Genomic DNA, 13,641 nt, shown 5'->3' on the forward strand with positions numbered 1-13,641 from the left:
ATGCAAGAACACAATCTGAAACGTATGATTCAGATGTCAGGAATGGTGGGTGAAAGTGGTGAGGAGAAACCTCCACATTTGGTCCGGCCCCCTGAACAATACCAGAGAGCATTCAGATTTTTTTATATATATTGTATTTTCTGGTTTATATGTGGATTTTTCTTCAACCACCAGGGAAAGTTTGCAGGACACACTTTAGCAGGAAGTGTGTCCTGCAAACTGGGTGTTTTGTTTTACATGGCGGTAGAGCAGAACGCTGCATTCCAGGTCTAATTCTTCGAAGGGCTCCACCCCAAATCCAGCATTCTGACTAAATACGAGTCATAGGGAAGGTAAATAAGGCAGGTGATTCCTTGAGTTTTCTAAATTGAGGGAACCAAACCTTTTTGGAATCCTAAAGACCTTTATTGGAAATTAAGAGGCAGAGTGACCACAAAGTTGATTTGTTGGATTCTGTGAAGACGTTTGCAGTCTGAAGAGGTTATGCCACCCAATTCAAGAAGAATGGGTCTAAGTGGTTCCAGCACGCAATCTCCTCCTCAGGGTGAATTGTTTGGAATTAAATGCTGAACATAAATCTTTTGCTGATAAATTACAGGTCTTAATATGTTTCATTTTTCTTTGGTGTGTTTGAATAAATAAATGTCAATTTTTTTCTTAAAAGGATCAATCAATTAATTAATTTTATTTATTACGGACTCTTTCACACTAAAAGCAGCTCTAAGTATCATGAAGTTGAGGTGAGGTGGTGAGAGAAAACGCAGAAGAAGCCCAGAGTGTAGATAGGTGAATGACGATGAATATTTAATGATGAGAAGCTCACAACAGTCCAGGAACTGGCAGCAGGGCAGAAACAGAGGCTAAGCTCATACCGGTAGCAACAGAGCAGCTGGAACTAGAGCTGACGTCGACTCAGGACAAACAGTTCAACTGAGTAGACTGACTAAAGGTCAACAACGAACGGTATACGACAAGTATCTGACAAAGAACAGGGACAACAGGTGGGCTTAAATACACAGAGGGTAACTAGAGAGACTAGACATATCTGGGAACAATCAAGACGGCACAGAGGCTCACAGGGGAAAACAGATTCAGACACTAAGGGCTGTACGAACAATTGGCCCTCAAGTTTCTCTGACAAACTGTTCCACAAACAGGAGCCATAATACTGGATGGATAATAAATGACTAAAACTATATGATCACGTAAAAGGTTAAAATAAGATTCATAAATATATATGTATAAAAAAACAAGGAAAATGACAAAACAAACCCTAATTGATTTCTATTTGCTTTTTCTCTTTCTCTCTGTCTGAGCCTCGCGCGGTGCATCTGACCTCTGACCTCAACTCCTCCCATCTGTCCTCCCATGGACCAGATGATGTCCCTCCTACAAAACCAGCCGATGAAAATGATCGAGAAGATCTGGAGGATCAAGAAGACAGAAAAGACCTCCATCACCTCCAGGGGACAACTGTCAGTCTCCTGTTGGGCATTTGGACTGAAAACTGCGTGAGACTGAGCTTTAACAACCTCCACTGGTCTGCTGTCCAGTATCAGGAAGAAAAGCTAAACATGCTTCAGAGCTGTGAGAGAAGACGACTCTGAACTGTTGACGCTTGTTTCATCTGTGGACAACATGGACATTTCCTGAGGGATGATCTGGACAAACCAAAGATCCAACGACAAAACCAGTTGGACTGACAGGAAGCCGGAGGAAAGAGACGGGGGAGGATTTGGCTGCAGCAACGCCGAGACCGAGTGGGGGAGAGGGGCGAGAAGGAAGGAACAACATGAATCCACATCAACCACTGTGAAGGACGACCTGTCTGTAATGTCCATCTAGATCACGACTTTTAATCTGAAACAACAGAGCAACAGAGTGAGCAGCAAAACTTCACTCTACCAAGTATCAAGTTCTTCAACTTTTGACACCAAAGAGGATAATGTCCAGAGCAACAGCTAGTTTGGATGTTTCTGAAAGCCTCTCCACTCAAAGAACTATTGCTGGTCCACTGTCGAGTGACCGAAGCAGAGAGTGAAGATTTATACTTTTATGACAGGAGGTAACAAATTCTCCTGAGCAGGCGTTCAGTGTTCCTGCTTCTACGCTTTACCTATTTTCCAGATGGAAAATCTGCACTTCCTTGTTGGGTTTTGAACGGACACTTAAATATACCTTCACTGCACTAATGTAATTGTTTTGCTTTGTTGGGCTTCCTAGAAAACACATGAAATTGGGTAGCTTAATTATAATCATTCTTAGTTGTTTGACTCCTAAGGATGTTTAAGAGTTTAGAAATTTATTCTTCTAGACACAAGAGAAGTCAATTTAAAATGAACTTTAATGTGTGTAAAAGACTCATGTGTTGTCTCTGCCTGGCAGAGCTTTCCATCCAGAATTGCTTCATGATTGATTGTCCTACAAGCTCTCTGTATTGTGCATAATTCATAAATAAACCTGATTGAGTGATTTTACCTGAACAGTGCTTGGTAAGGTTTTTTTTCCACAACAATGGACAAAAACATTAAAGGCTCTCAGGTAAAAGCCGTGGCAGTTTTAGCTAATGTTGGACCCATGAGCCAATGCTAACATTAGCATATCAGCCTGCAGAGACTTTTATGCTTCATCTTTTCAAAGAAAAATGAACCTGTAACCATATATGCGAGTAGTAAAGGCACATGAAAATATACTGAAGACGAATGACTCACCTTTAAAGAAGCTCTGTTTCTTCCAATGGAAGCTTCCCGCACTTTACTGCGCATGCGCACCGCTGAGCCGAAGCATTCACTCCAGTGACAAAAATAGTCAAATCCAGTTTACTCAAAATAACGCAGTCTTGTACTTTTCTCAGGCCAAACACGTACATTGCTCACATTGCTTGAGTTGAATAAACAATTTAGTGAGAATTGAGTAAAGCATACAGACCTAAATTAAGTAAGAATAGGTATTGCCTTTTAGAGTGTTACATCAGCTAATTTGCATCAGCAGTCCCTTGACAAGTCACAAAAATAGATATAGGCTACAATAATAGAGTAAAACAGAAAATATAACCTTACAGGCTTTATTCTAGTCGCACTACACAGACAAATGCACACTCATACAGTTAATAATTATATATCTGATAAGTGTTTAACAGATTATTCAAGTTGAATTAAAAAAATCTCAGAACTTAAGTGTTTATGAATCAGACAACTTTTTATAGCAACAGATTTATTTTAAACAATTGAGATAAAATGTTCATTTTTTTAAGAATCTCAAAGTTGAAGTTACTTTGGGGGCAAATTGTTTTGCAACCTAAAACACAAAATGATGTTGTGATTTTATTGAACCCGTTCGGATGAATTAATGATGCAATATTTTAATGAAACAAAGGTGGAAGTTTTCCAAACTTCCAGGGCAATTTTTCAGTTTATTTGGTTTAGAAATGGTTCCAATTTAATCTGACGAACAAAATGAAACTTTTCTGTAAAAAAACTCTACTAACTAAATTTAATATCATTAATGTGCTCTTGCCCTTCATGAGTAAAATGTAAATAGATGTTTGTAGCCGTACCTACTATGAAATCAAAATAATAAAAATAATACTTTATGCTTAGCACTCTTGAAAAATACTGAAAATTTTCATGCTACAAAACAACAAAAGTGCAAACTGGAGAGCCAAAATTGATCCAAGGATGACAAATGGACATCTGATTTAGAAAGGCCTTGTCTGTTCTGACTGATTAGCTTCAAATGGAAAATCTGGGGGGAAAAAATCCTTGAGCCTTGTTTATTTTATGGGAATTATTTGGAGGGGAAATCTGTTTTCTCCATTTAGTTTTATTTTTGCTGCCAACAAGAATCATTTCTCCACATCCAGCTGAATAAACAGCTATTAGAAAGATTTACTGCGCTGAGCAGAGCTGGTCAATGTTGGACTTAATGAAATCTTAGAAAAAGAAAACAGAAAACTGAATCAGAAGATCAGCAACTTCATCCTGCGTGGTGGTGAACGTTCATCCAAATAGTTCTAAATAAGAGGGTCAAAGGGCACTGAACCAGCTGTGACGTCAGAGGAGGTTTCCCCCCCTTCCTCTGGGTCGGAACCCGGAACGTCAGTCTGCAGAAACCTGGAATGGTGAACCGCAGAGCTTCTTCTTCTTCTTCTTATAGCTCCGACGATTCTTTCCGAACTTTCCCGACCGCGCCCGATCTCGCTGCCTCCGCACGCCCGACATCTACCGAAATCTTCGTCTTCATCCCGATCTTCCGCTCGGTTGAAGTGAGCTGTGTTCGGGTTGGGGGAGGTGGGGTGGACGGCATTCATGAAATAAAGAAAAAAAAAGGGTTTTCCATCATTCCTGAGCCCCTCCCAGCCCTCTGATCACCGGACCGAGGCTTTTATAAAGGTAATTACCATCATCTGTTTATGAATTCATATTCCAGCAGTAGATTTGGTCTCCAACAGGGAGGCGGTGGGTTAAATTCTGCAGCTTTTCTTGGCTGCTTTTGGAGTATTTGCTTGTGTTGAGCGGTGCCATATGGGATTCAGGGCGTGTAAACCGGCAGCAGCAACATTTCTGGGAATCTTCTCACAAGAAAAGATCACTTCAGACAGACATTCATGCGGAACTTTACATTTATACAGAAATAGACAAAAAAAAAAAAACATAAAATGGTTACAGAAACCCAAGCAACGCTCACACAAAACCTCGTTAATTTCATTTAATTAGACATTTTTTTAAATGAAACTCATTTTAAATCTTCCATTTGGTTTTAAAGTGGTATAAATCCGTGTTTTTCCTCCACGTTGTCATGTATGTCGGGGTTTACCCAGGCGCCCTCCCCTCCAGGCGCCCTCCCCTCCATGGGGGGTTTCTGGTCCACCCTGCTGGAAGCGGTTACGCAATGCACTACGGCACTCATTAAATCTGCTGACTAAGTGGCTTATTTGTCACATCGAACCGTCATTTAGAGCTGAATGTGAGCGAAGATGGATGACTGACAGGTTTTACAACACCTCCGAGAGAAATAACGAACTGAAATACGTGTTTATGTTCGCAAATTGGGTAGAAATTGCAGACCTTATTGATTCTATTGTGTGTTAATATGTTGTGAATGCTCTTGTTTTGGCTGATGTGTGAAGCTGGATGTGCAAACCTTCAGCCAGCATGTGTCTCTTAGAAATTGAAAATCCGAGTAGGAGGCGGAGGTGGAGGAGAGAGAGAGAGAGAGAGAGAGAGAGAGAGAGAGAGAGAGAGAGAGAGAGAGAGAGAGAGAGCACGCTTCACCCCTGAACATTAAAAAATGCAACCTTGCATTCTTCATTCATGCCCTCCTCTCTTCCGCTCCCATTTCCTCCATCTTCCATCTCCAGTCCAGATGCTGGTCACGACACACCCTGAGCTGCAGCCGCTGCTGCCGCTGCTGGTCCTGGATCTGTGCTTTACACTGAGAGCATGGGAATGGAGGAAAAACATGGAAAATAGGGAACAACTGGCTGAAAACTATTCAAATCCCTCGAACTTTCTCCACGTTTTGTTTTGTAAATTCACAAAACTGTGTTTATATTTAGTAAAAGAGAAAAATGCAAAGTAGGTCATAATTGCGAAGTTCAAGGAATGTGATGTTTGCTTCTATTTTTATTTATTTATCTTAAAAAATACAAAAAGCTCCACAACAATCTACATTTATTTAGCTGCCTTTCATCTGTTCACCACCTTAAACTGTGATTTTGTTGCTGTTTCTTCTTTGGAATAAAGCTCAAGCTGATCAGATAGACGGTGAGAATAGTTTTTAAATTTAATTAATTCCATGGATTTTCATTTGGACTTTGACTAGGTGTGACTGTGTTTAGATCCAGTTTTATATTTAGTATTATTGTCCTGTTATAAGGTTAAACTCTCCTACAGGATTCCCCATAGCAGAACATTTTCATTTCTAGAGATTTCTGGACTAAATTATTGGGTAATGTCTGAAAGCAAAATGGTTTTATTTAGATGCATCAGAGTAAAAGAAGTTGAAGTTGATATGTAAAAAAATGTTGAAAGTCTACCTTTCGTTTCCCGAGAATCACATAACATCCCAATAAAATCAAAGACAAATTATGTATCTTTTTTAAAGAAATACAGATTTTTTTTCAAAGTCAACACATCTTAGCCTTTTTCATTGAAAACTGGACAAATAAATGAATCAGAGAACCATTTCCTGAGCCTCCTTGATGCTTTTGGAACAACAGCTAATAATTCTGCAGGACTGAAGCCAATCAGATTAGCTGCAACGATAGAAAGTGCTTAGCGCAAGGAGAAAGCATGTCGGAGCGTGAGTGGCTGTAGAGGATATTTAATATTAGTGGAGCTTATCAGCGAACCCAGAAACATCACACAGAGTGTCCTCTGAAGGACTCAGGGGGATAATTAACCCCAAATGAGGGATTTAGGAGAATAAAGCTGGGTTTGAGGAGCAAGATAAGGAATAAAGACAGAAGCAGAGAGCTGAGGCTGAAACGGGAGGCGGAGGAGGAGAGGCACTTGAACGCATCGTCCAGGAAGGACTGATGAGATCAGACAGAGGGATGTGACCTCATTGGCTGTTTGGGCCAGGAGGCCGCTGCCTGTCACACACACACACACACACACACACACACACACACACACACACACACACACACACACACACACACACACACACACACACACACACACACACACACACACACACACACCTCTGATCAGGTCATCTAGTGATACACACTGTAAACTGTGAAGCTGTATTTAATGGAAAAAGATGAGTGCATTTAACTTTAATCAAGGTTTTGCTAATAATCAATTAAACTAAATCCTGTGTATTTTTGGGTGCAAAGTGAATTACAGTGTTGACTTTAATAGAATAAATTATGTAAAACTGACTTTACATCATGTTATAATCTTATTCTCTCATCAAAAACATACCAGCAGAGTTGCCTTCATTCTTTCATGCATTCTTTCATGCATCCTTGAATCTCCATGGCAACCATACAGCTGTACAAAATGCCTGGGTGGACCGAGCGCCGCCACTCAACTCCTTCAGACTAGCCAGCAGCAATTAGCAAACACCTGGCAAAACTTAAAATATGCTGAGCTTGTTATAGGAGCTACTTCTCAGAGCAACGCTGGTAAAACGTTGTTAAAGGGTCAATAGAGGAGCGATGTGGTTATGACTTCCTGAAGGCGGAGTTTCAGAAAGAGCAGGAGTTTCTTAAAGAGACAGAGGCCAAATTTCAAGGCGTTAAATATCAAAGTCAAATTTCTTTTTACTCATATTTGTTACATACAGAATTTTTTATAACAACAAAATAGTTACGTGATTGTTCTATATAATGGCAGTATATACATAACACTACCCCTTTAACTTTTTAAAAAAAATATTTGCACTAAAATCTTGATTTAAGTTGAGGGTCTGTGGAGACATTTTAAAAACAAAGTTAATTTGAGCTAATGTGAAAGGGTATGTGACCTGAGGATTGGCTAGCAAGGTATCCCACAATGCACTGTGCCACCAGCAGCAGCAGCAGCTACAAATTAAACCACTTTATTTGTCACAAAAATTAGTTTTAAGGTGAAAATGTAGATTCCACAGCTTCTTCTTTCATTCATTTTCATTTTGTTTTTCTGAAATAAAATTGAGCAAATTATCACTGTTCTGTATATTATCTGATAAAGTTTGAGTAAAGAATAACATAAAAAGCAGGAGCTGGGAAATGTTTCAATCAAGTAATTTTCTTTTTATATATTTAAGTTAAAACATGTTCCTTCAGAAAGCTTTGGGTTAATTTAAATATACAAAATGATTATGAGTTACAGCATACACAGATTTATTGAAAATTGCACAAATGAAATCTACTTAAGCAGCTAATTTAATAAAAATCAAAACATTCGGAGGCAACGTGTTTGCATATATTTCTTAAGAAAAGGGAAATAATGAGGTTTTGCAGTGCAGCAGGATGACAGGAGAACAATAGGCGTGTTTAGTCTCTGGGTTTCAGACGGAAATCAAACCTGCGGCTGAAGGAAGGCAGGTTAAAGCGTCCAGGAGCTTCAGTGGAAAGTGCTGCTGCTCATCTGGCTGTAATTAAATCAGAACCACTTGAACACACATCCATCTTTATTTTCCTGCATGCTGCCTCCTCCCGCTCGCTGTGCCTCCTCCAGCTTTGTTTAAACCTCCTCTCTGACTTCCACTCAATACATGTCCAATCTGTACGCCGTTTTTTTGCACATTTTCACATTTTCATAATCAGCGTTGACTTCTCATTTTCCCCTCAGACATACAGTTTTCTTTGTCAAAGATGTCAAACTTTTGATTCACATCCTTTCAAGCTCCCCAGCATGAAATCTCTTACAGGCAGTAAGGTAATGGCTCTGTGGAACATTAATGTAAAACGTATTCAACCTGCTTCACAGGGCGGCGATTAGAGAAATAAGCCAAGATTGCTGTGTTGCACCAAAGTGCTAAGAAGAAACTGAACAATATCAGCCTGTTCGTTCTGCAGAGACTCTTGAGAAAGCAGCTTTTAAAGCCTCTCTGCTCTGAAAAATGCCTTTAAAAGACTTTTTATTGACATTTTCCACTGAACTCTATAACCTTTGTGTGTTTTTCAAACTTCTGAGACCATGTCGGCCCTCAAAAAATATCCCACTCTACATTTACTTTTATTATAACATTATGGTAAAACACTTTTTTTTCTTCCAGGAGAAATGGGAAAATAGGAGCTGAATAACTGATCATCATTTGGGATCAATACTTATAGTTTTACCAGAATGTGGACAAAATATCAGGGATGAAGCAGGAAGTTTAACTTCTAAAATGTAAAACAAATGTTTGACGGAGTGAAACGTTGATTTAGATCCAGGAGGATCTGCTGGAATGATCTTAGTTGAAAATATTATTATTCAGTAGCAACATAAAGATGTTGGCTTATTTGTTATGTTTTTATGACTGGCAGCACAACTACTGCTACAATCCCTTTAAAATAAATTATAATGTATTTTTGGTAAAATCCTGGTTTCCAGGAAATTCCTATTACAAATCCAGAATTTTCTGATTCCGACTGAACCAGGGTTTATTTCTCTTTCGTTTAAATTCTGGCTAAATTAATTTGTCTTACAATACAAAGCAGGCACTGATCCTGGACATGAAGAAGCTGTCCTGCAGCTTTTAGATGGTACAACAAACCTTGATCAAAAGGTTAAATGATCTCCAGGTTCACAGAAAATGACTGAAGTATTTGAAACAGGTGTGATGAAGCAGAGAATCAACTGAAAGATGTCAGAAATAAATCCTGCAGGACTGGAGTTTGACTCCTTTTGGCTAGAAAGATCATTTTCTTTAATATTATTTGTTCTTTTCTGTGATGGTCTGTATTTGCTAGATGAATTTTCTCCATTGTAGCAGGATTGAAGTGAAGTGAATGGATGGAAGCCCTGCAGTTCACCTTTTAATCAGCTCAGCTCTGACTCATTCTGAGTTCACTGAAGTTAGAGATTTTGTTGCCAGCGGCTCTTGGCCTCAATGTCAGATGTTTGTTCAGGAAAATCATTTCATCCCATAAAGATTTTATTTCTCTTTTTGCATGAATAAAATAAGGCCATGAAAGAAATTTTAATATCAAACAAAGATAGCCTGAGTAAATATTAAAATAATTTTTCAAATGCAAACCAACCCAACTCTACGTAAAAAGTTATTTTTTCCTGAACCTGTCAGGATGTGTCACTTTGCCTGCTCTACTTTGCAGAATAGTTTTAATTCAGCCATATTTGAAGATTTGTAGGTACGTCTTCATTAAATACATAATTTTACATCATTTCAAACAAACTAAGACCGTCGGACTTTGACTAGGCCAATCTGTTTTATTCAAGTAATTTAGTTATTTTTCAGCTTAAAGTCACAAATTGATGACAGTAGGTTTTTCTTTAACATTTTCTGCTCAGTCGTCTTTTTTCATGCTAATGTAAATATACGTTTCTGCTGCACAGAGCATTTTTAAATTGAACCAACTGACGCTCCGGTTGTTACATGAACTGATTAGTACATCTGACGAAGCAGAGTTTGTGTTTTCTGAAGGTCTCGTTGGAGCCGTACTGATGCTAAAGAAGTTTCATTTGCTGTTAATTGTCTGCGTCTTTCTGTTTTTGCAGAGAGAGGCAGTCCAAGATGAAAGCAGTCGTAGCGGCGGTACTTAGCGCCGTGTTCTGCACCGGTAAGCACAAACAGAATCAGGAGCCCAGTTCAGATAAATGAACGTTTGGAACCGACTTCCTTCAAAACCAAACTTAATGATTTACATTAGAAAAAAACTCAAAGCTCATTTATGTTGCAATCTGTTTCATTTCTTCTTGTTTTGTTATGAAACATTGTAATCAGCCTATTTTTAGACAACATTTACATTTCAAATGTTTTCATGTTTAATGTGGAAGCTGTTTGGTTTTCAGAACAAAGGAGTTGATTTTCTGTTTTCTTTCTCTCTCTTCCAGTTGTGTCAGCATCTTCCAGAGGTAACGTTACTCGTTTGGATGATAATGTTTGAATAAAAGAAACTTTTTGAAAGCTAACCGCTTCCTGTTTGCATCAGTCAAAGAGGAAAGGAGGACGGCCTTCTTCGGCGAGGACGTCCACATCGAAGTGTCGTCGTGGAGCGACCCGGAGGTCGTGTTCCGACCCAGGACCAACAGCTCCTACGAGGTTCCTCTGCTCCAGGCGGGCCGGGTGATGAACCCGAACAAGACCGAGCTCAACTCTCTGGGCCACCTGGTGCTGAAGGACGTGCAGGAGGAAGACGAGGGGCTGTACATCATCAGAAGCGGCAGAAATGCCAGCATTTCCAAAAACCTGGTCCTCAGCGTGAGGGGTAAGGACTGAAACTCTGCTGCTCCTCCAAAAACTGGACATTTTCTGCTAGTGTTTTACTCATTAGATACTAAATTATAAACCTATTTTTTGTGGAAAAACACCAGATTTTGCGAAATAACAGTTTCTTCAAGGAATCAGCTCATGTCTGTGAAAAATGAAACTATTATTCAAGTTAATGATGTCTAAACTTTGCTGGAAGCTAATTCATCGCCTTCGATCCTCCCTGTGAACTCAACAGCATCCCGGAAAGTTCACATAAATAAAGAAACTATTATAATTAACACTATACTTATACAAAAAGAAAAGTTATAAATGACTTAATTACCAACTGCATCAAGTAATTATCTAGAAAATAATCAACAGCTTTTTATGTCTTAAAAGGAATGTAATCAAAACTGATTATGTGGCAACGATTCTTTATTTAATTCCTGGATATTTCTATAAGAATCTATTCGTTCATGAGTCGTTAGTCTAGCTGACCTTTAGCACAATATGACTGATTTTCAGCTTTTCTCCACTGTAAACGTTTCCCTTTCTCTTTAATCTTGTGTTGTCGATCAGACTGCGTTTTGGAGCAGGTTGTAAAGTATGGAGAAACGTACATCATCCACCTGAACCAAATCGAAGGTCCGATCACGCTGGAGTTCAGGTACGCCAAGCAGAACTCATCTCTAACAAACATGGAGTCAAGTTGGGACATTTTTACACATTAAGATGCTTAAGAACCAGAGAACTGCAGCTCAAGTCCTCCAGCACACCTGAATCAGATGTTGCTGTTAAAGTTTATCACAATATATTTGGTGCTATTGTGATAAAAGTGACAATCAGAACTATTTATTTCTAATTTTTTAGGTAACTAAGGCTGTGAATGCTTGATACAAATGCACTATTTACATTTTAATCTACTTTGTGTTGGTTTATTACAGGGGTCCCCAAGCTACGGCCCGCCTCCACATTTGGTTCGGCCCCCTGAACAATGCCAGAGAGCATTCAGATTTTTTTTCATATATTGTATTTTCCGGTTTATATGTGAATTTTTCTTCAACCACCAGGGGGCTCTTTAGCAGGAAGTGTGTCCTGTAAACTGTGGGTGTTTTGTTTTGCATGGCGCATTGCTGCCATCTGTTGGACTTTTAGGGAACTGCTTGACATTTATGTTATTTAATCAGTACGGTTGTTTGCTAGCGGTAGAGGAGATGAACACACGTGTTTGTTATGAACGCCGCATTCCAGGTCGAATTATTCAAAGAAATGCCTGTAAGTAGCAGCTTATAGTTGTGTAGCAGCTTATAACATAAAGGCTCAAAACGAGCCTTTATGTTAACATATGAGGAATTCATATGTTAAAGTTACTTTCCCTCAATGGAATATATACTAGTCAGTCCCAGTGACCGTTTACCTAACGGTTTTTGCTCATGTGCTTTCTGGGTAAAAATCAATCGAGAAACGCGCACCCCCTCCCACCCGTCAACAAGCCCAGGTGATAAACGTGTTACACTTTTTCTCTTACAAACTGACTCCGGCCCCCCACCAGAGAAGGGAAAAGTTATGTGGCCCTCACAGGAAAAAGTTTGGGGACCACTGGTTTATTACCTAAAACACTGATGGAGTGTTTGCTGGTTGAACATCCTCCTCTCTGTGGTTTCTGGTTTCAGGCCCAGCCTGGTCAGAGTCAATCAGACGGTGGTCCCTCACACCTCGGAGCCCCCGCCGGTTCTTCTCTACAACCAGAGCGCCGTGTTGGGGGACGACTACGCCGGGCGCCTCAGCGTGTCGGACAGGCAGGTGGTGCTGCACTCGGTCAGGATGACGGATGAAGGCAGCTTCACGATTCTGGACCGGGACGGTCACACCAAGACGAGGAGCTGCCTGAATGTCAGAGGTCAGGAGAAATCTGACGCAGCCGAAGCTTTCAACGATAAAATCTGATTCCTCTTGTCCAAAAATGTCTGATATTTAAATGTTGACATTTAAGAATCAAAGGCATGCTGCTTTGTAGATAACTCAGCAAATCATCAAATCGGTACGTTTGTTTACATATTTATAGGCTCTAATTCAACTGATTATCATCTTCCTGCTCATAAACTCATAGCAATAATTAGAAGGATGAAGAAACAAATTTATTCGCAAGTTTTAAAAACTATGCACCAGGAGACAGTCATGAATATGGAGAGAAAACAGCCGATGTTTGACGTTCCTGAGGACTGAGCTGGTTACAGAAGAACAGCAGGTTCAGAGGTCAAAAGGTCAACGCAACTACAGAGTGTTTGTATGTAGAAAGAGTTGAAGAATGACACACAGCTACAAACAGATTGTTAACTCGTACAGAAAATGTTTCCTGAAGGCAGAAAGAGGTAATTTATCCCACTGGATGCTGTGATGGTCAATCAATATCTGCGCTGGAGCAACAGAAACAAGCAGAGACTTTATGGTTCCTTCCAACTGGTGGTAACATTTCTCCTTTTTCAACCAGTTTTCAGCTTAAAACTAATAAAATCAAATTACATTCTGGAAAATTATACAAGTTTGAGGCATCTGATTTTATTTATCTTTTTCCTACGTAACAACTAAATGAATTAAGACCATATTATTTATTATTTATTCATTCTGACTTACTGACATCTCCATGAGGGAAATATTAAATTAGTGTGAATTGTTTTGCACCTATCATGATGTTGTCCCTCATCTCCAGTGTGTGTCTGTGTCAGATTATTTAAATCTCCAGTAAACTCATCATGTTTATTTCCTCGTTTTCTCCTCTTTGCTGCTCCA

At 39.5% G+C, this 13,641-nt stretch overlaps 1 protein-coding gene across 1 annotated transcript in view; it reads left to right on the top strand.

The window, feature by feature from the left end:
• The first annotated feature begins 3,952 nt into the window (after positions 1–3,952).
• LOC103472979 (uncharacterized) overlaps positions 3,953–13,641 on the top strand; it is a 31,759-nt gene continuing 22,070 nt past the window's right edge. The window contains exons 1-6 of the mRNA XM_081612585.1: positions 3,953–4,391; positions 10,158–10,219; positions 10,494–10,514; positions 10,592–10,867; positions 11,431–11,518; positions 12,525–12,751. Of these exons, the coding sequence (XP_081468711.1) occupies positions 10,174–10,219; positions 10,494–10,514; positions 10,592–10,867; positions 11,431–11,518; positions 12,525–12,751 (658 nt within the window). The 5' untranslated portion in view covers positions 3,953–4,391; positions 10,158–10,173. The remainder of the gene's footprint in view (positions 4,392–10,157; positions 10,220–10,493; positions 10,515–10,591; positions 10,868–11,430; positions 11,519–12,524; positions 12,752–13,641) is intronic.

The sequence above is a fragment of the Poecilia reticulata genome, chromosome 11, assembly GCF_904066995.2.
Source record: "Poecilia reticulata chromosome 11, P_reticulata-male-v2, whole genome shotgun sequence".
NCBI lineage: Eukaryota > Metazoa > Chordata > Actinopteri > Cyprinodontiformes > Poeciliidae > Poecilia > Poecilia reticulata.